This window comes from Panthera tigris, chromosome C1, assembly GCF_018350195.1.
Source record: "Panthera tigris isolate Pti1 chromosome C1, P.tigris_Pti1_mat1.1, whole genome shotgun sequence".
NCBI lineage: Eukaryota > Metazoa > Chordata > Mammalia > Carnivora > Felidae > Panthera > Panthera tigris.
In genome coordinates, this window is record NC_056667.1 from 97,346,738 (window position 1) to 97,370,204 (window position 23,467).

Sequence of the window (23,467 nt, forward strand, 5' to 3'; positions counted from 1 at the left end):
TAAAACTGTAAATATATTTTACAAAGTTTGAATAAATTCATGGGTAGTAATTCGGTAAAAGAAAATTAGAACTTTTGAGGTTGAAATAAAATCATGCCTTGTTGTGCCTTGCTGTGAAACTACTATGAAGTAGCTTATTTTAAAAACTTTGTTACTGAAGTAGAGTTGACATACAACATTATGTTAGTTTCAGATGTACAACATAGTAATCAACAATTCTGTACATTTGATACTATTTTCAGAGACTCAGGATATACTAATACATTTCACTAACAGAATTTTAAATATTTTAATGGTTTCTTGAGGCATTTTGAGTATTATTGGCATTATAATCATTTTAAAATTTAATTCTGAATTATTTTATATTAATAGATGAATATGAACGGGAAGAAACTAGGCAAGTATATGTGGATCTAAATAATAACATTGAGGTAAGTTGTAGTGAAAAGTTAAATGTTTTAAACAGAGGCATTTAAAAAAAGTGTTTATTTTTGAGAGAGAGAGAGGGAGAGAGCGAGCACACACAAGCAGGGAAGGGGCATAGAGAGAGAGGGAGACACAAAATCTGAACCAGACTCCAGGCTCCGAGCCTTTAGTGCAGAGCCTGATGTGTAGGACTCAAACCCATGAACCATGAGATCATGACCTGAGCTGAAGTCAGACGCTCAACTGACTGAGCCACATAGGCACTGCTAAATAGAGACATTTCTAAGCAAAATTGAGTGATAGCTACAAAGATATATGTAACTCTTCTTGATAAAACGATTATTATTTGTTGACATAGGATTATATCCAATAAGATTAAGATTCTGTACTAGGTGTGTTAATGTTTTGTTATTCAGTGGCTTTTGAATTTATGTGTTAGTGACCCCATTTAACTTAATTTATCAAAAATGTATTAACTCTGTGTCAGAGACTATCACATTATGTTACATAACCATTAATTTGAAAAAAAAATACAAAGTATTACTAATGTGTCTGGTTCCTGCTTACCTTTCTTATCCCTCTTGTTTTCCACTTTGCTTTTTCAGCTATAGTCATTCTCTTTTATGTTTCTCAAACTTGTAACTTCTTTATGATCTTGGTTCTTTGACTTTGTCTAGAACTTTTGTGTCCAAGATTTTATGAGAACTCTTAAGCTTCATTCTCCTTTTTAATTATCCCCCTTACTACTTTATCTAAAATACCTTTCCTTTCAGTTTTTCTCTATCTCCTCACCGTGTTTAACTTTGCTGAAAGCCACATGACATTTATTTGATATAGATGTATATGTAAGTATTTTCCATTACCCTGGAATATAAATTGGTTCCCTATCAGAACCTTGTCCTATATCCTAAGTGCCTAAAACAGTGGCTGGCACATGGTAGATACTCAGTAACTATTTATTAAACAAATAAATGAATTCGTACAAATCCGCAAATCAGGATTTGTTGAATGCTGAATGAACTTAACACTGCTAGATGACGTGTTAATTTGGACTCTAATAGGAGGGAGACCTCACAGAGGTTACACTTTAGTGGGGGGAAGACAGAAATTAAGTAAGCAAAAAAATATGTAAAATTATAGACTTTGATATGGGCTATTAAGTAAATGACTAGAATACCAAAAATCATTTTGCTGCTGTTTGGTAGTATGTAACATGTCTCCAGTGCACTTAAGCATCTGGGAAGCTAATTTAGTAGGCACTTAATACATTTTTAGTAAGTTATTTAATTATTGCAAGTTATGGGAATTTCATTATTCAAAGTTGAGTGTTTTTATATCTAGTGATCATGAGACAAATTTATTAATATTTTCATAGTTTGAAGAACCTATTTAAAAAATGTCAGTATGATTCTTAAAAGTCAAATTTTATATTTCAGAAAATGATAATAGCTTTTGAGGAACTTCGTGGGCAAGCTGAGAATTCTAGATTGGAAATGCATTTTAAATGTATGGATCCTATTTAATTTTATATTACTCTACTGATGTTTATAAAAAATATAAATAAAATAAATAAATAAAATAAAAATAAATAAAAATATATAAATCTAATAAAAAATTAGATTCCTTTAATGTTTTCCTAGCTTCAGCTTGATTCCTCAGGTCTTTTAAATTTCATACTCAGGGTTTTGTAAACCCCTCAAAATCTTGTGGAATGTGGCAGGGAATTGATATATGTTAAAAATAGTCTTTTGGCTTCAAAGCTACATTTTCCCTGAAATCAAACTTACTATGGTTTGTACTTAATTTTTTAGAAGGGTGATTTGGTCTTATTTTTACATTTCTTGGTAAAGTTTCATGATAAAATAACAAGTTGACCCTTGAACAACACAAATTTGAACTGTGCAGGTCCACTTCTGTGGATTTTTTTCAGTTAATACAACATAGTACTATAAATGTACTTTCTCTTATGAATTTCTTAACATTTTCTCTAGCTTACTTTAGTGCAAGAATACAGTATATAATACATATGACCTACAAAACATGTTATGGGTAAGGCTTCTGGTCACCAGTAGGCTATTAGTAGTTCAGTTTTTGGGGAGTCAAAAGTATATGTGGATTTTCAACTGTGTAGGGGTCAGTGTCCCTAATGTTTGTTGTTCAGGGGTCAACTCTGTATATATTTAAAATCTGTTATTTCAGGTTAGGGTGTTATAAAGTATAAGGTTTTACATATTTGCTGTTATAAAAATTATAGAATTTTCTTGTTATATTTTGATATTATTTAAATTCAATATTTTATTAAACAGCAAGAAAACAGCAGTTTTAACTTGATAGAACTTTGAGGTTTAGTATCTAGATACATAAGGAGGTGAAATAAAGTCTCAGAAACTTTAAATTTTATTGTGTAATTGTGTTAAGATATTAAAGTATATCGGCTTTATTTTTAAAGTGAAGGAAGATCATGAAAAATTCCAACACCTTGAAGAGGAATATAAGAAGGAAGTAAATGACAAGGAAAAGCAGGTATTTTTTAAAAAAATCAACTCTTTGTATTCTTTGTATTCGCTAATTCATAAAATACTTAAAATTTCAAAAGAAATCTATTGCAGACTGCATGATAAATTTCTGTGAGAGATTTTAAATATATATTTCCAAATACTTAGCTATTTACCTAGCAGAATTAATTTCCATTGATTCAAACATGCATGCCCTGAATGGCAGCCCTATTTTAAAAACTCAGTGAATTTTCTACAATATTTATATTAGTGGGTAACATTGCTGCAAAAATATTTTATGAGAACTTTAGATAAAAATTTTATCAAATGTAAAGATGATGATCGTTGACCACTCAACTCCTATTTTGCAGTTTATTTTGAAATGTATTTGGTATTAATGACACCAAGGAGGGGGAACTAAAATATAAAATACTCTTTTGCTTCTTTCTATTAATGTCACATAGTGGAAAATGTGAAAATAATGTCTGTGTTCTTTGACATTCACAAGAATGTCAATTATTATGCCAACTTAATCAATTTCAAGTCATGCTTACCAATGGAAAATGTTTTATAGAAAGGAATCCCCTTCTTTCTGTCTCCCCCTATTTTTTCAGAGTTTTTTTTTTTTATTTTTTATAAGATACTTTGTAATGATAGATAACAAGGATATCTACTTAAACAATAGTAACAAAAGTTAATTGAAAGTACAGAGAAGATACTTGTATTTTTAAATTCTGGTTAAATTTATGTGTTAAGGCTTAGATCTTTTGAAAGACTTAATAATTTTCCATATTGTAACTGAACTTTTAAACCAGATTTCTGAGAGAAGGCCTTTTTAAAAGTTAAAATTGTGAATATTATAAAGAACACAAAAAAAGAAGGAAGTGCTAAAAAGCTTGTTGGAGTTCTGGGTGCATGGGCAGGGCTTATAGATTGGTGGGGTTCCCTGTGAAATGGTGGCGTGGCCAACTAGTGTTTTGCTATGGACTCCTAAATGTCATTATTTATAATGCTTTTTTTTTTTTTTTTAATTCTCCAAATTCCTGCATGGTGATACAGACTTGACTGATGGCATTTTGGATTGAGGCTGGCAGAGTAGGAAGGACAGAATGAGTTTTACTATTCCACAGGCTGACCTTTCATTACAACCCTCCCTGTGATTAGAAAACCTAGGTTTAGAGATTCTCTTTTTCAATATGACTACGTCTGTATCTTTAGTCAGGTTAGTTCTCTGACTACATTGGCTATCAAGGAGGAGAGTCCGAAAAAGGAGGATTAAGTGGACCTGGGGAGGTTTTAATACGCTTTATACAGACTTCCAAATAGCCTCCTTATACTTAGTCTTTTTTATACCCACCTTCCACAGTGTCTGTTGCCTCTAATTCTTGAAACATTCTGGAGTCCTTTGGGATTGAATTGTTTTGCTTCTCAATAGTATCTTCCCTGTGTAGGCTCTTAGGTTTGACCTTGCTTTTCTATACTACATCATTTTCCATTCCTTTTAACTGCTTTCCTTCTTTACATATCGTGGTTTGGGTGATAGAAGTCTCATAGTTTCATGGGAAATGGAATTTGTCTTTGTTCTCCTGGTTATTTCTTGGGTGATTTGGAATTGAATACAGGGCAGACAGGTCTTTCTGCCATCTTGAATCTGCGAGTCTTCAGCTTGTCTTTATAAGTTTATCTTTTACCTTTTTCTTCACATGGACTCTATACTCTAGCCATCTGAATATTTTCAGCTCTTTAAATAAAACATGATCTCTTGATCCTTTGTGTTCTTGTATGAGTTAGAATGTTAATTTCTGTGTTTGATTAATTTCTATTTGTCTATCAAGACTCAATTCAGTACTCTGAGAAGGATTAATTTTTATTTACATCCTCTAAGACTGATTTAGGTGTGTGTGTGTGTGTGTGTGTGTGTGTGTGTGTGTGCTGATTCATATAACATTTTGTCCTGTTACTAATAATATTCAAGTATAGTTGTCTCCTGGTGTAGGCTCTGAGTTTCTTTAAGGTAAGTTTCCTTATCTCTGTATACTCAATGCTTATTATGGTTTGTGGAATGAAGTAGGTGCTCCATAATATTTATGGAATAAATGAGCCAATAGATTTCATTATATATCTGTTTCATTATCTGTGTATTCTAAGTACTAACTTGAAATGCATATTATAATATCGCGTAGATCATTGGGTAGATCATATTAGTTTGTTCATTCACTTAGTAAATGTTTATTATGCAAATATGTACTAAATGCCAGGCACAACCAGTTGAAAAGCATATAAACAAATACATAAATAATCGTAGGTAATGGTAAATGCTAAGGTGTTATATTTAATTTTTCATATTTATATTGTATTATTTAAATATTTCATTTTAGGTATCACTACTATTGGTCCAAAATACTGAGAAAGAAAATGAAATGAAAGATTTGGTATTTCTGCTGGAGGAATCCAGAGATAAAGTTAATCGATTAGAGGAAAAGACAAGTAAGAATTTACATAAGAAAATATAACAATGTGTCTTGTGTATTACTCTTGTTATATTTAAAATTTTGGCTTTCATTACAGTTTTGTCGTAATGCTTTCTAGTGCTGTAATTCTCAACATGGATTGGATCTTTGGAGGAGGGTGTAATAGAGTCACTTAGGGAGATTTTTCAGTGTACATATGCTCTTTTCACTTTTCCATACTGTCCCTTTCTTCAGAATTTCAACAAAATGCTTCAAGAAAACAGGCATTTTCTTTCTCTTGTTTACTGATGTATTCCAAGTGCCTAGAACAGTGTTTGGCACACAGCATACTCAATAAATATTTCATGAATGAATGAATACCCTGGGAACACTCTAGAGGTATTGGGAAAGGTATTAGGGAAAATTGCTTGTTAAACTAAATATACCTTTGATGATTAAAGTTTCTCTACTGAATTGGAGGGGAGAATGTAGGCAGAAGAAATGCCTTGTGCAAGTCATAGAAGTGTCAGAGTTAGGGTATATTTGAAACACTGATTTGTGTGTTTATATCTTAGAGAACTCAGGTACATGACTGGAAAAGAATGTTTGGATCAGATTGTGAAGGTTCTTGAATGTCATGTTATGTTTAGACCACCTTATTGAATATTTTTCAAACTTGTTTATGTGGCAGGGCACTTGGAAGGCATAATACACTTTGTGAAATACTGTATACCTTCCAGAGCATCATATAGATCTTGTGATATTTGTCACTTCTCTCTTAAAAAAAAATTCTTTTTTTCACATGGCAAATGATTACATAGTTTGGGTGAAACGTTGCCCACTCATTTTACATTACTGTTATTACTAAATCGGTATACTCCAGGTATGAAATAGTTTAACTTCCCATACATTTTTTGTTCTTCTTACCTCTCCATCATGATTTTGGCTACTTCCTCTACCACAAGTGAGCCTCTTACCTCCACTCCAAATATTTTGCCTAAATTCCAGTGAACTCCTTATTCTTAAGAATGGCTTAACCATTACTCATCTGTGACTATGGGTGTCTTGAAGGCAGGGCTGTATTTCATTAAGTATCTGTGTAATTCAATGCCTAGCATATTGCTGTGTACATAATAGCTAAAGAGTTGTTAGGATGAATGAATGTTTAATCTTATCATTTAAACTGGAAACAATTTCCTGGTACTAAGTAACTAATTCTCTGTGATTCTGCAGACTCATAAGCACTGAAATGTATTCATTTAAGTTACTTTTCATTGTGTCCCATATGCGGTATATCTTTTATTTTTTCTCTTTGTTTCAGTTGGGAGATCTTCTATTGACCTGTTACCTAATCCCACCTTCTGTGTCTAATTTGCTTTTCTTTTTAATTTATTTTTAAAATATTTAAATTATTTTTAAAGTTTTATTTAAATCTAAGTTAACATATAGTGTAATAATGATTTCATAAGTAGAATTTAGTGATTCATCACTTGCATGTAATACCCAGTGCTCATCCCAGCAAGTGCCCTCCTTAATGCCCATTCCCCCTTTAGTCCACCCCCCCCCCATCCAATACCCCTCCAGCAACCTTCAGTTTGTTCTCTGTACTTTAAGAGTTTCTTATGGTTTGTCTCTCTCTCTGTTTTTATCTTATTTTTCCTTCCCTTTCCCTATGTTCATTTCTTTTGTTTCTTAAATTCCACATATGAGTGAAATCACACGATATTTATCTTTCTCTGTCTCATTTCGGTTAGTATAGTACACTTTAGTTCCATCCATGTTGTTGCAAATGGCAAGATTTCATTTTTTTTGATTGCCGAGTAATTTTCCATTGTTTATATATACCACATCTTCTTTATCCATTCGTCAGTCAATGGACATTTGGGATCTTTCCATAATGTAGCTATTGTTGATAGAGCTACTATAAACATTGGGATGTATGTGACCCTTTGAATCAGCATTTTTGTATCCTTCAGATAAATACCTAGTAGTGCAATTGCTGGGTTGTAGGGTAATTCTACATCTGTTGTTTCCTGAGTTGTTAATATTAGCCATTCTGACCAGTGTGAGGTGGTATCTCATTGTGGTTTTGATTTGTATTTCCCTGATGATGAGTGATATTGAGCATCTTTTCATGTGTCTGTTAGCCATCTGGATGTCCTCTTTGGAAAAGTTCATGTCTTCTGCCCATTTCTTCACTGGGTTATTTGTTTTTTGGGTATTGAGTTTGGTAAGTTCTTTATAGATTTTGGATACTAACCAATTATCCAGTATGTCATTGCAAATATCTTTTTCCATTCCATTGGTTGCCTTTTAGTTTTGTTGATTGTTTCCTTCACTGTGCAGAAACTTTTTATCTTGATGAAATATAATAGTTATTTTTGCTTTTGTTTCCCTTGCCTCCGGAGACATGTCTAGAAGAAGTTGCTGTGGCCATGGTCAAAAAGATTGCCTGTTTTCTCCTCTAGGATTTTGATGATTTTCTGTCTTACATTTAGGTCTTTCATCCATTTTGAGTTTATTTTTGTGTAAGACAGTGGTCCAGGTTCATTCTGCATGTCACTGTCCAGTTTTCCCAACATCATATGCTGAAGGGACTCCCTTTTTTCCACTGGATATTCTTTCCTGCTTTGTCAAAGATTAGTTGGCCATACATTTGTGGGTCTATTTCTGGGTTCTCTATTCTGTTCCGTTGATTCATGTGTCTGTTTTTGTGCCAATATCATACTGTCTTGATGATTACAGCTTTGTAATACAGCTTGAAGTCCAGAATTGTGATGCCTCCAGCTTTGGTTTTCTTTTTTAACATTACTCTGGCTGTTCAGGGTTTTTTCTGGTTCCATACAAATTTTAGAATTCTTTGTTCTGGCTCTGTGAAGAATGCTGGTGTTATTTTGATAGGGATTGCATTGACTACATAGATTGCTTTCTGTAGTATTGACATTTTAACAATATTTGTTCTTCCAATCCATGAGCATGGAATGTTTTTTCATTTCTTGTGTCTTCCGTAGTTTTCAGCATATAGATCTTTTACCTCTTTGGTTAAGTTTATTCCTTGGTATTTTATAGTTTTCAGTGCAGTTGTAAATGGGATCAATTCCTTGATTACTCTTGCTGCTGCTTCATTATTGGTGTATAGAAATTCCACAGATTTCTGTACATTGATTTAATATCCTGTGACTTTGCTGATTTCATGTATCAGTTGTAGCAGTTTTTTGGTGGAGTCTTCTGGGTTTTTCATGTCGAGTATCATGTCATCTGTGAATAGTGAAAAGTTGACTTCTTTCATGTGGATTTGAATGCCTTTTTTCTTTTTGTTGTCTGAATGTTGAGGCCGGGACTTTCAACACCATCTTGAACAACAGTGGTGAGAGTGGACATCTCTGTCACGTTCTTGACCTTAGAGGGAAAGCTCTCAGTTTTTCCCCATTGAGGTTGATATTAGCTGTGGGTCTTCCCTATATAGCATTTGTGATGTTGAGGTATGTTCCTTTTTGTCCCTGCTTTCTTGAGGGTTTTTATCAAGAAAGGATGCTGTATACTGTCAAATGGTTTTTCTCTATTTAGAGGATCATGTAGTTTTTTAAATTTTTTATTAATGTGATGTATCATGTTGGTTGATTTGTAGATGTTGAACCAGTCCTGTATCCCAGGAATAAATCCCACTTGATTGTGGTGAATAATTCTTTTAATGTAATGTTGGATTTGGTTTGCTGGTATCTTGTTGGGAATTTTTGCATCCATGTTCATCAGGGAAATTGGGCTGTGGTTCTCCTTTTTAGTGGGGGTCTTTATCTAGTTTTGGAATCAAGATAGTGGCTGGTCTTATAGAATGAGTTTGGAGGTTTTTCTGCCATTTGTATTTTTTTGGAACAGTTTCAAAAGAATAGGTATTAACTCTTACTTAAATGTTTGGTAGAATTCCCCTGGAAAGCTGTCTGGCCCTGGAGTCTTGTTTGTTGGGAGGTTTTTGAGTAAGATTTAATTTCTTTAGTGGTTATGGGTCTATTCAAATTTTTTTTTTCTTTTACATTTATTATTTATTTTTGAGAGACAGAATGAGACAGAGCACAAGTGGGAGAGGGGCAGAGAGAGAACGAGACACAGAATCCAAAGCAGGCTCCAGGCTCCAGGCTCCGAGCTTCAGTTTCAAGGCTTCGGGTTCCTTGGACCACTCAGGTCATGGGAACCTGGGCTGCAAATCTGCTTGAGGATTGGTTTCCTTTGGCTTCCTTTACATAAACAGTGTCTCAGCTTACTGTATAGAGGTTTAGTTCTTGGATTCCTTTCCTTTTTTAATGTTTGTTTATTTTTGAGAGCGCGAGAGGAGAGCGAGGAAAGCTGGGGAGGGGTGGAGAGAAAGAGGGAGACACAGAATCTGAAGTAGGCTCCAGGCTCTGAGATGTCAGCGCAGAGCCTGACATGGGGCTTGAACCCATGAAGTGCAAGATCATGACCTGAGCTGAAGTGGGACGCTCAATTGACTGAGCCACCCAGGCGCTTCAGTTCTTGGATTCTTTGTCTTATACAGTCTTTTTGGGTTTTCATGTTTCTTTTCCTGACCTCATTTTTTCATCACCTCATTTCAAATCAAAAGTCTAACTTTGCCAGGATCTGCAAATGCTTTCAGGGCAAAAGAGGGTTTCTGTGCTTATCTTCTCCAAGTTTCTGTTTTCTCCTTCACTTGGTCCTGGTAATTTCTTACGATTTTGTCAGGAGCTTAATGATTTTAATATTCTTAATATTTGATCCTGGGTTTTTATGCCTTTTTAGAGGAATGTTTGAATGACATACCTTACTCATTACCCCAATGGAATTTTCAGTTTCAGTTTTGTAAATGTCATTTCTAGGGGCGCCTGGGTGGCTCAGCTGGTTAAGCGTCCGATTTCGGCTCAGGTCATGATCTTGCGTTTCGTGAGTTCAAGCCCCGCGTCGGGCTCTGTGCTGACAGCTCAGAGCCTGGAGCCTGTTTCAGATTCTGTGTCTCCCTCTCTCTCTCTGACCCTCCCCCGTTCATGCTCTGTCTCTGTCTCAAAAATAAATAAACGTTAAAAAAAAATTTAAAAAAAAGTGTCTTTTCTAGAAGTCTTATTTAGTTTATAGATATCTTCCTTTTTTAGTTTTTTTTTTTAGTTTTTTTTTTTTTTTAATATATGAAATTTACTGTCAAATTGGTTTCCATACAACACCCAGTGCTCATCCCAAAAGGTGCCCTCCTCAATACCCATCACCCACCCTGCCCTCCCTCCCACCCCCCATCAACCCTCAGTTTGTTCTCAGTTTTTAACAGTCTCTTATGCTTTGGCTCTCTCCCACTCTAACCTCTTTTTTTTTTTTCTTTCCTTCCTTCCCCTCCCCATGGGTTTCTGTTATGTTTCTCAGGATCCACATAAGAGTGAAACCATATGGTATCTGTCTTTCTCTGTATGGCTTATTTCACTTAGCATCACACTCTCCAGTTCCATCCATGTTGCTACAAAAGGCCATATTTCATTTTTTCTCATTGCCACGTAGTATTCCATTGTGTATATAAACCACAATTTCTTTATCCATTCATCAGTTGATGGACATTTAGGCTCTTTCCATAATTTGGCTATTGTTGAGAGTGCCGCTATAAACATTGGGGTACAGGTGCCCCTATGCATCAGTACTCCTGTATCCCTTGGATAAATTCCTAGCAGTGCTATTGCTGGGTCATAGGGTAGGTCTATTTTTAATTTTCTGAGGAACCTCCACACTGCTTTCCAGAGCGGCTGCACCAATTTGCATTCCCACCAACAGTGCAAGAGGGTTCCTGTTTCTCCACATCCTCTCCAGCATCTATAGTCTCCTGATTTGTTCATTTTGGCCACTCTGACTGGCGTGAGGTGGTATCTGAGTGTGGTTTTGATTTGTATTTCCCTGATAAGGAGCGACGTTGAACATCTTTTCATGTGCCTGTTGGCCATCCGGATGTCTTCTTTAGAGAAGTGTCTATTCATGTTTTCTGCCCATTTCTTCACTGGGTTATTTGTTTTTCGGGTGTGGAGTTTGATGAGCTCTTTATAGATTTTGGATACTAGCCCTTTGTCCGATGTGTCATTTGCAAATATCTTTTCCCATTCCGTTGGCTGCCTTTTAGTTTTGTTGGTTGTTTCCTTTGCTGTGCAGAAGCTTTTTATCTTCATAAGGTCCCAGTAATTCACTTTTGCTTTTAATTCCCTTGCCTTTGGGGATGTGCCGAGTAAGAGATTGCTACGGCTGAGGTCAGAGAGGTCTTTTCCTGCTTTCTCCTCTAAGGTTTTGATGGTTTCCTGTCTCACATTCAGGTCCTTTATCCATTTTGAGTTTATTTTTGTGAATGGTGTGAGAAAGTGGTCTAGTTTCAACCTTCTGCATGTTGCTGTCCAGTTCTCCAAGCACCATTTGTTAAAGAGACTGTCTTTTTTCCATTGGATGTTCTTTCCTGCTTTGTCAAAGATGAGTTGGCCATACGTTTGTGGGTCTAGTTCTGGGGTTTCTATTCTATTCCATTGGTCTATGTGTCTGTTTTTATGCCAATACCATGCTGTCTTGATGATGACAGCTTTGTAGTAGAGGCTAAATTCTGGGATTGTGATGCCTCCTGCTTTGGTCTTCTTCTTCAAAATTACTTTGGCTATTTGGGGCCTTTTGTGGTTCCATATGAATTTTAGGATTGCTTGTTCTAGTTTCGAGAAGAATGCTGGTGCAATTTTGATTGGGATTGCATTGAATGTGTAGATAGCTTTGGGTAGTATTGACATTTTGACAATATTTATTCTTCCAATCCATGAGCATGGAATGTCTTTCCATTTCTTTATATCTTCTTCAATTACCTGCATAAGCTTTCTATAGTTTTCAGCATACAGATCTTTTACATCTTTGGTTAGATTTATTCCTAGGTATTTTATGCTTCTTGGTGCAATTGTGAATGGGATCAGTTTCTTCATTTGTCTTTCTGTTGCTTCATTGTTAGTGTATAAGAATGCAACTGATTTCTGCACATTGATTTTGTATCCTGCAACTTTGCTGAATTCATGTATCAGTTCTAGCAGACTTTTGGTGGAGTCTATCGGATTTTCCATGTATAATATCATGTCATCTGCAAAAAGCGAAAGCTTGACTTCATCTTTGCCAATTTTGATGCCTTTGATTTCCTTTTGTTGTCTGATTGCTGATGCTAGAACTTCCAGCACTATATTGAACAACAGCGGTGACAGTGGGCATCCCTGTCGTGTTCCTGATCTCAGGGAAAAAGCTCTCAGTTTTTCCCCGTTGAGGATGATGTTAGCTGTGGGCTTTTCATAAATGGCCTTTATGATCTTTAAGTATGTTCCTTCTATCCCGACTTTCTCAAGGGTTTTTATTAAGAAAGGGTGCTGGATTTTGTCAAAGGCCTTTTCTGCATCGATTGACAGGATCATATGGTTCTTCTCTTTTTTTTTTGTTAATGTGATGTATCACGTTGATCGATTTGCGAATGTTGAACCAGCCCTGCATCCCAGGAATAAATCCCACTTGATCATGGTGAATAATTCTTTTTATATGCTGTTGAATTCGATTTGCTAGTATCTTATTAAGAATTTTTGCATCCATATTCATCAGGGATATTGGCCTGTAGTTCTCTTTTTTTACTGGGACTCTGTCTGGTTTAGGAATCAAAGTAATACTGGCTTCATAGAATGAGTCTGGAAGTTTTCCTTCCCTTTCTATTTCTTGGAATAGCTTGAGAAGGATAGGTATTATCTCTGCTTTAAATGTCTGGTAGAACTCCCCTGGGAAGCCATCTGGTCCTGGACTCTTATTTGTTGGGAGATTTTTGATAACCGATTCAATTTCTTCGCTGGTTATGGGTCTGTTCAAGCTTTCTATTTCCTCCTGATTGAGTTTTGGAAGAGTGTGGGTGTTTAGAAATTTGTCCATTTCTTCCAGGTTGTCCAATTTGCTGGCATATAATTTTTCATAGTATTCCCTGATAATTGTTTGTATCTCTGAGGGATTGGTTGTAATCATTCCATTTTCATTCATGATTTTATCTATTTGGGTCATCTCCCTTTTCTTTTTGAGAAGCCTGGCTAGAGGTTTGTCAATTTTGTTTATTTTTTCAAAAAACCAACTCTTGGTTTCGTTGATCTGCTCTACAGTTTTTTTAGATTCTATATTGTTTATTTCTGCTCTGATCTTTATTATTTCTCTTCTTCTGCTGGGTTTAGGCTGCCTTTGCTGTTCTGCTTCTATTTCCTTTAGGTGTGCTGTTAGGTTTTGTATTTGGGATTTTTCTTGTTTCTTGAGATAGGCCTGGATTGCAATGTATTTTCCTCTCAGGACTGCCTTCGCTGCATCCCAAAGCGTTTGGATTGTTGTATTTTCATTTTCGTTTGTTTCCATATATATTTTAATTTCTTCTCTAATTGCCTGGTTGACCCACTCATTCGTTAGTAGGGTGTTCTTTAACCTCCATGCTTTTGGAGGTTTTCCAGACTTTTTCCTGTGGTTGATTTCAAGCTTCATAGCATTGTGGTCTGAAAGTATGCATGGTATAATTTCAATTCTTGTAAACTTATGAAGGGCTGTTTTGTGACCCAGTATATGATCTATCTTGGAGAATGTTCCATGTGCACTCGAGAAGAAAGTATATTCTGTTACTTTGGGATGCAGAGTTCTAAATATATCTGTCAAGTCCATCTGATCCAATGTATCATTCAGGGCCCTTGTTTCTTTATTGACTGTGTGTCTAGATGATCTATCCATTTCTGTAAGTGGGGTGTTAAAGTCCCCTGCAATTACCACATTCTTATCAATAAGGTTGCTTATGTTTATGAGTAATTGTTTTATATATCTGGGGGCTCGGGTATTTGGCGCATAGACATTTATAATAGTTAGCTCTTCCTGATGGATAGACCCTGTGATTATTATATAATGCCCTTCTTCATCTCTTGTTACAGCCTTTAATTTAAAGTCTAGTTTGTCTGATATAAGTATGGCTACTCCAGCTTTCTTTTGGCTTCCAGGAGCATGATAAATAGTTCTCCATCCCCTCACTCTCAATCTAAAGGTGTCCTCAGATCTAAAATGAGTCTCTTGTAGACAGCAAATAGATGGGTCTTGTTTTCTTATCCATTCTGATACCCTATGTCTTTTAGTTGGCGCATTTAATCCATTTACATTCAGTGTTATTATAGAAAGATATGGGTTTAGAGTCATTGTGATGTCTGTATGTTTTATGCTTGTAGTGATGTCTCTGGTACTTTGTCTCACAGGATCCCCCTTAGGATCTCTTGTAGGGCTGGTTTCGTGGTGACAAATTCCTTCAGTTTTTGTTTGTTTGGGAAGACCTTTATCTCTCCTTCTATTCTAAATGACAGACTTGCTGGATAAAGGATTCTCGGCTGCATATTTTTTCTGTTTAGCACACTGTAGATATCGTGCCAAGCCTTTCTGGCCTGCCAAGTTTCAAAGGAGAGATCAGTCACGAGTCTTATAGGTCTCCCTTTATATGTGAGGGCACGTTTATCCCTTGCTGCTTTCAGAATTTTCTCTTTATCCTTGTATTTTGCCAGTTTCACTATGATATGTCGTGCAGAAGATCGATTCAAGTTACGTCTGAAGGGAGTTCTCTGTGCCTCTTGGATTTCAATGCCTTTTTCCTTCCCCAGTTCAGGGAAGTTCTCAGCTATAATTTGTTCAAGTACCCCTTCAGCACCTTTCCCTCTCTCTTCCTCCTCTGGGATACCAATTATGCGTATATTATTTCTTTTTAGTGTATCACTTAGTTCTCTAATTTTCCCCTCATACTCCTGGATTTTTTTATCTCTCTTTCTTTCAGCTTCCTCTTTCTCCATAACTTTATCTTCTAGTTCACCTATTCTCTCCTCTGCCTCTTCAAGCCGAGCCATTGTGGTTTCCATTTTGTTTTGCATTTCGTTTAAAGCGTTTTTCAACTCCTCGTGACTGTTCCTTAGTCCCTCGATCTTTATGGCAAGAGATTCTCTGCTGTCCTGTATACTGTTTTCAAGCCCAGCTTTTTTAGTTTTTAAAGAATGTTATAATACTTTTTTTTTTTTAATCCACAGCCAGTAATTCTAACATCTGAAATTTTTGCAGATCCAAGTACGCCTTTCATTTATTATGCTGACTCTGCTCATGGTGCTTTGTTTTCTCTTGTGATTTTGAGGTCATGTAACTTCATCTGTGGAACTTCTTTAAGACTTGGATTGGAAGTAAATTTCTACAGAGAAAATTTGCATTAGCAGTTCTGGAATCCTGGGTGAACTTAAGGACATTTCAAATTAAGTTTCGGTTTGGAGCTTTTTAGAACATTCAAGCAGCATACATTCAGTTCTCATACATGCTGAAGTACTAGTTTGTGATTATGAATTCTCAGAGGAGACATTTATTACCAGACTATAATAAATAGTACCATAGCAGACACCATAGTCTTTGGTAATCATTTTCCTCTCTCCAGATCTATTTTTCCCATTTTGTTTTCAGAGGTGGACCACTAACCTTTTCATTTCTACACAGATTTTCAGAGTGGAACTTTAAAAAAATATGAACTTGAAACATTCTGTGGTCTAGCATCTTTCATCATTTTTCATAGTGTTTATGACTTCTGAACTACCTCTGAACAAGTCATATAAATCCTGTTATCTTGTCCTTGTTATTTTTCTAACCATAATTGCTATGATTCTTCCCTCTTACTTTATGTTTCATGCTACTGAAATGCATTTCATTTAGACATTTAGATGTGTCATCTCGTCTCTTTCATTTTTGTCTTTGTACATGCTCTTTGACCTGTCTGTGATATTTCTTCCTCTCCTAGCTCCCACTACTCTTATTAATTCTTACTGGCTTTCAAATGTTTGAACTGATCTGTCACTTTCTGGAAGCCTTCCTTGAACTTTCCCTCTTTATGTCTGTCTCCCCTTGCCTCTAACTTTTATTGATCCTTTTTGGCTTAGGTTCCCCGTCTGTATATTTCCAGAATTTCTGAGTGAGTGCCCATCAGCAGTTATCATTGATTATTTGTCTGCTTGCATTGTAAATACCATGAATTTTTAAGGCCCAGTTTCTAGTTTACACCATCATTATCATACTAATCGTTAACACTAATTGACTGTATATGCTAGACACTGTGGTTAATCATTTTAAGTTGCATTATTTTGTTTAATCCTTCAGGATATGAATAACTATGATTATTCTCTTTCTCCAGTTGAGAAAAGTAGTGACAGACTAGTTATTATCATGCCTAAGTTTAGGTAGCTAGTAAGAGGACATAGAATAATTTGAATCCAGGGAAGAGCATGAACTTTTTTTTCACCCTATTTTTTCCATGAGGTTTATTTATTTATTTTTTTTTTTTATTCTTTATTTTTTTTTAATTTTTATTGTTTTTTATTTTATTTTTTTATTTTTTTATTTTTTAATATATGAAATTTACTGTCAAATTGGTTTCCATACAACACCCAGTGCTCATCCCAAAAGGTGCCCTCCTCAATACCCATCACCCACCCTGCCCTCCCTCCCACCCCCCATCAACCCTCAGTTTGTTCTCAGTTTTTAACAGTCTCTAATGCTTTGGCTCTCTCCCACTCTAACCCATGAGGTTTAAAAGTAGAATGCACACATATAAAGCACATAGACTAGTACGTAACGTTTAGTATTTAATAAATATTAGCTATAGAGTCAAAAGCCTTTTTTCATAATATTTCAATATATAAATGTAATATTTTAGAAAACTAAAAATCAAGATGTGCAATGATAAAAATAAAGTATTGAATAATTTCACCATTAAGAGGTAAATTACTTGCAATATTTTTGTATTGTTTCCTTTCATATGCATTATTTCTATAAATACCGTTTAAACTTGCCCTTTTTATTCTGCCCTTTTTTATTTAATACATATTCTGTGAATATGTATTCCAATTTGGAATAAAGTCCATTATCTTTTATAGTGGTTACATGGTATGCCATTGTGTGTATGTACCATCATAATTTAATTTATCTCCTATTGAATATTTAGATTGTTTCCTTTGTTTAGCTGTTATTAAAATGTAGCATCAAACATCCTCATGTTTACTGGTGAGTGCTTGGGAGTTAATAGTCTTGAAAAGTCAGTAAAAGTAGATGATGCCAATATCAGTGCATCTATATTTGCATAATTTTCCTTCATTTTGGAGTATCTCATGGAGGAAAGAAAAGTAGTTGAACAAATAATTTGTTTTCTTGGTATGTATTTTTTTTATTAAGTACTACCAATCCATAACTCTCTTTTTTAGAATTACAGAATGAAAACTTAAAAGAATCAAATGAGAAGCAGGATCATTTGACATCAGAACTAGAAGATACTAAAATGTCTTTGCAAAGAAGTGTGGTATGATTTAAAAACTGATTCGTGTGTGATAAGCCTCACACTATGAATCAATAAATACTTATAAAATGCTAATACTGTGTACAAGGACCCGGAACTTCATCCCAGTCTACAAAATGCTTATAATTAGAAACATTGGGTAAAAACACATCAAAAGTATAAAATAGAAGACTCTGCTAAATACCAACAGAGTGATTCAGGCTAAAATTGTTACAGTAGTTCTAAAAATGGAAAGAACACTGTGGGCTAAGAAGACTCCATTGGGAGGTTGGGACTATAGGTTGGCTTTGGGAGAATGGTAAATTGAAGTAGGAATACTGAATGGGCATTGAAATTGGCCAGGGTGGGGTAATGGAGGAGGGTGATAGAATAATAAGGAGGGAGGAGAGGCGGCAAAGGCAGATGAGTTCAGTTTTTTTTCTTAAGGCCCTTGGATTATAGCTTTTGTTTTGTATTTTATTTCATTTAGATTACTCAGAAGGCTTTAGAGGAAGATTTACAGGTAGCAACAAAAAAAATATATCAGCTCACTGGAGAAAAAGAAACTCAGATGGAAGAATTTAACAAAGCTAAAGCTGCTCATTCATTTGTGGTTACTGAACTTAAAACTTCTGTCTGCAGCTTGAAAGAATTATTGACAACAGAACAGCATAGGTAAAGCTATTTTTATTTAGCTAGATAAAAACAATTTATTTCCAATATTCACTGTATTTTCTATTCATTGTCAAGTGACTTCTAATTCCTATAGTATCTGTAACCAAGTCTCTTTTTTAATTTATAAAATGGGAATACATTTTAAAAGTTTGTATTAGGTAGGCAGGTGTCCTGGGAAAAGATAGCAGGTATTCTTTAGGATAGTTCCCATGCATACTTGGCCACAGAGTCCAGCTATATAAACAAGCTCATAAATGCTGATGCAGTGATAGGACGTATTTAATTAAACTGTGGATCATTATTAGCTTCATAGAAATAACTTCCCAGGTTGTGAGTTTGTTTTACTTGGGTCTGTAACCTCTCTGATGTATAAAATTAGTACTAGCCTGGTATAGGGTAGGTACTCAAAACATTTTTTTATTAAATTAATGAATTAATGAATATTATATATAAGATATTCATTTGAATTTCATCTAAATAACAGTTTGTCTAAAGTTTGAATTAAAAACTTACTCTGTTTTCACTATATGTGTATTTTTAAAGCTGTGTTATGAGGCCTAAGTTATTATTTTTGTCCCATTAACATTAGGGTTTAGTAAGTCTAGTAGGATGAAAGACAGGAACACGCTTTTCTGTGAATTCATGACCTGAACCTAGTAGTATTTCTTCTCTACTGCTTATGTATGGTGGTGGAAGAAAAGCTAGTTTTTCTACTTCAGCTCATCTTATATATTCTTTGTTGATATTATAGGTTATTTTCAAATTTTGAAATTGTAAGTTAGCTTAAATATCATCTGTTCCAATTATTTCAGTTAAAAATTTTTTTTTTAAGTATTTATTTTTGAGAGAGAGAGAGAGAGAGGGAAAGAGAGAGAGAACTGGGGAGGGGAGAGAAAGAGGTAGACACAGAATCTGAAGCAGGCTCCAGGCTCCAAGCTGTCAGCACAGAACCCGATGCAGGGCTCAAACCCACCAGCAGCGAGATATGACCTGAGCTGAAGTCGGATGCTTAACTGAGTGAGCCACCCAGGGGCCCCCAATTACCTCAGTTTTATAGATGAGGAAGCAGAAAGCTAGAAGAATTAAGCGGATTGCCCAATTCTCACATTTATATTGTTTCTAAGGCAGAATTCAATGTAACAGTAGTTACATATTCAGTCTCTTTTAAAGTTCTAGGATGCATTAATTTGATTATCATCAATAGCTAAGAGATAAATTGTGACCATAAGCTTTAAGGTTTTATGCAGATATAATTAATATACAACTATTGATTAATAATAGTGATACCTTATTTTGAAATGTTATACTATATGGCATGGTAGGTACTCAAAAATTGTTTAATTGGGTGAATCTGTGAAAGATATATTGTTAAATTGCACCAGTTTTAGTTACTAGATGAATTGTGATTAAAAGAATGTTTTACATGTAAATTAATATTTTACAAGATTGGAAAAAAGTGAAGATCAATTGAAAATACTTACCATGAAGCTTCAGCAGAAATCAAGTGAACTCGGTAAGATTTAGAGAATAACATGTACGTGATAATATTAGTCTATTATACAGATATAAATGCTATTTCAGATTATAATATAGTTTCTCCTTTGTCATTTATCAATAATAATTATTTTGTAACTTTTAATTTGATTTTCAAAGACAGAAAATTTAAACCTTAAGAAAGACTATTCTGTGCCATTATGCAATTCATAGATGTCTAGAAGTGGAAGGAGCTTAAGAGATGTTTCTAGTTTATTTTTCTTATTTTAGGATTTAGAGGCCTTAATAATTCTTAATGGAAAAGGTCTGTTATATTTTAATTGAATTTTGACATTTTATTGATTAGTCATGTTGGATTATGAACTATCTATAGGAGAATGCTATCCTGTTTTGTCATGTAGTATTGTTAATACTCAATAGATTTCATGGCCAAAAGAGAAAGAAGTTCTGTGTTATTTTGTGAATTTATAACCCTTTAATTAGCTAATCATAATTTAACTCCTGTATTTCATATTTACAAATCTTCATATGTACAGATGTGGAGAATTATAAAGCTATAAAAACATTTTTCCAATTTTGGTGAAAAGAATTATTTTTATAAATTAACTCAGGAATTTGCAGGTGTTTTCTAGACTGTCTCCACAACATTCTGTAAACTTTATTATTAGGTTTGAGAAATTGTGTAATTAAAATAATTGTAAGAAATTTTGCCTTGTTAGGATGTTTGGTTGAACTTTCAAAACTTATTTATGCCTTTCCTTTGGCAATGCTTAATCTCCCACTATAGACTAGACCAATCTTTGAGCATCCAAAATTGTACTTTTCAGTGGTAAATAATTCCTTTGGTATTATTTTATATTACAATGACTGTAAATGCAATTTTCATCTAATTTTTAAATCTTCCTTCAAAGCATAATGTAGTATTTTAAATCACTGCACATACCTGCTTTCTTAGAATTATTCAATTGAATGTGGTAGACTAAGGAATAATTTTAGTCCTTAAAATATCTTTAGTGGATATTTATTTGTAACAATTCAGTCTGATATTGAAGTTAAGTGGCTGTTATTGTCAGATTAACAAATCAAATGCATAAGGTGATTTTTCTCATAATGGAGAAATCTCTAATTTAATGAGAGAAAGGTTGAACACATAAAATCATTAGAGCAATGAGGGGATGAGCAAGAATTCTATTAAGAGAAGGGAATATTTAGAGTTTCTATTTCTATTTTATGCTTTGCATATATTTCATAATGAATAGTGTAGTACACATATTTATATTTTAAAATTTTACACGATATATAAGTATGTATTTGGGGTGAATGCTCACAGACTTGTTGCTGATGGAGATGTGTTAATGCTGATGACAAGAGGAAGCCAAAGGTATCAATGTGGACTGCAGAATTGGAAATGATTCTCTAGAAGAGGTAGATTTTAAAAGTAGACTTTAAGGTATAAAGAGGCTTTGGGTAGTTGTAGAGAATGATGGAATGTATAAAGCATTATGTGTAGGAGAGCAGCATTAACAATGACATAAGTACTGAGCATTAGCTTATTTCCTTCTTTGGTTAATAGTATAGTTCTCAAAATCAAAATCTTGAATGATATTCTGTACTGTTCTTTCTCCCTTACTTTTCACTTCTAATTGGTTATCCAGTGCTGTTGTTTCTAACTTTTAATATCTATCTAGCTTGTAAGATCTAACTAATTTAACTCTATCTTGCGAATCTTTGTCTTTTTAAAAAATATTTATTAGAGGGTGCACACAGGTGGGGAAGGGGCCAGAGAGAGAGAGAGAGAGAGAGAGAGAGAGAGAGAGAGAGAATGAATCCCAAGCAGGCTCCATGCTGTCAGTGCAGAGTCCTACCAGGGCTCAAACTCATGAACCATGAGATCATGACCTGAGCCAAAGTCAGACGCTTAACCGACTAAGCCACCCAGGTGCCTGTGGTTTACATTTTTAGAGGATCACTGCCACTTTTGTATGGCAGATAAATTTGGTGGTGGGTGGGGAATGATGATAGGAAAAGGACAAAGAGGAGAAATCATATTAGAAGCTGTTTGAGTGGTACAGGCATGAGAGACTATCTTTTAAAAGTGGAATCATATCACACTTTTACTAGCATTTGGTGAGCTCTTGAATCTGAGGACACTGTCTTCAGCTCTGAAAAGTTCTCTTAATTCTTCTTTTCTAGTGTCATTGTTCTCTCTCTGTAAATTTTGATAGGTGGATTTTAGAAATTCTGAATCTTTTATATTTTTATTTAAAAAAATTTTTTTAATGTTTTTTATTCTTGAGAGAGAGAGAGAGAGAGAGAGCGCGAGCACGAGTGGGGAAGGGGCAGAGAGAGAGAGACATAGAATCAGAAGCAGGTTCCAGGCTCTGAGCTGTCAGCACAGAGCCCCAAATGGGGCTTGAACTTAACAAGCCATGAGATCATGGCCTGAGCCGAAGTCAGACGCTTTACCAACTGAGCCACCCAGGCGCCCCAATCCTTTATATTTTAAAATTTCTCTCTTAAACTCTTTACTTTTTAGTTTATTTTGAGGGGAATTTTGGGAAAAAAGTTTTTTGGCTTCTCCCTAATAATTCAGTCTTTAGATATGTTTAATTTGCCTTTTTTTGTTTTTGGTAGAGAGCACATGCATGAGCTGGGTGGGGAGAGGCAGAGGGAAAGAGAGAGAATCTTTTTTTTTTTTTAATTTTTTAAAAAAATGTTTATTCATTTGTTGAGAGAGAGAGACAGAGACAGAGAGAGAGAGTGCACGCACAAGCAGGTGAGTGGCAGAGAGAGAGAAGGAGACACAGAATCCAAACCAGGCTCCAAGCTATCAGCACAGAGCCCCATGCGGGACTTGAACCCATGAACCGTGAGATCATGACCTGAGCCAAAGTCGGATGCCCAACCAACTGAGCCATTCCGGTGCCCCAGAGAGAGAATCTTTAACCAGGCTCCATGCTTAGTGCAGAGCCCGACATGGGGCTAGATCCCACGACCCTGGGATCATGACTAGAGTTGAAATAAAGAGTTGGATACTCAAATGACTGAATCACCAGGCACCCCTACTTTGCTGTTTTTAAAGTCTTAGTTACCAAATTTTAAGTTTCTGAGAGCTCTAGGTGATTAATTTCATGGATATTGTATCCTGTTGGAACATACTATACTTAGCAACATTTCTGCTTCTGTTTGCTCTATTAATTCCTTCTTGAATTTTATTTTAGTTCTTCTCTGAATTTGGTGCCTAACATTTATGGTTTTGGTTTTCTTCACTAGTTGGTGATTTTTGATTATTTACTCATCTAAATATTTGAGAATCTTTTTTCTCCCACATATGTTATAATGTGATTTTTCTGATTATGTTGGGGGGAGACGGGAGGTACTGTAGGGAAGGGTGGGCTCGGTAGCTAATCTTTTGGATTTAGGGGATTGTTTGTAGAGATCATGAGCTGTTTGGGGGCACTGCCTTACCCCTTGGGCTCCAATTCCTAGGATCTTTGATTTAACCTGAGGTGGACTCTGTGGTGGGAGGTATAGTCACCTGGTCTAGTTGTTGCACATAGTCTTCAATGAATTAATGT

General features: G+C 35.1%; 1 protein-coding gene across 1 annotated transcript in view; it reads left to right on the forward strand.

Moving 5' to 3' along the window:
- Nucleotides 1-23,467, forward strand: part of SYCP1 (synaptonemal complex protein 1) — a 126,787-nt gene that overhangs the window by 23,582 nt on the left and 79,738 nt on the right. Inside the window, exons 8-14 of the mRNA XM_042993787.1 lie at nucleotides 373-431; nucleotides 1,863-1,932; nucleotides 2,876-2,949; nucleotides 5,300-5,408; nucleotides 17,650-17,744; nucleotides 18,211-18,395; nucleotides 19,841-19,908. Coding sequence (XP_042849721.1) covers nucleotides 373-431; nucleotides 1,863-1,932; nucleotides 2,876-2,949; nucleotides 5,300-5,408; nucleotides 17,650-17,744; nucleotides 18,211-18,395; nucleotides 19,841-19,908 — 660 coding nt within the window. The remainder of the gene's footprint in view (nucleotides 1-372; nucleotides 432-1,862; nucleotides 1,933-2,875; nucleotides 2,950-5,299; nucleotides 5,409-17,649; nucleotides 17,745-18,210; nucleotides 18,396-19,840; nucleotides 19,909-23,467) is intronic.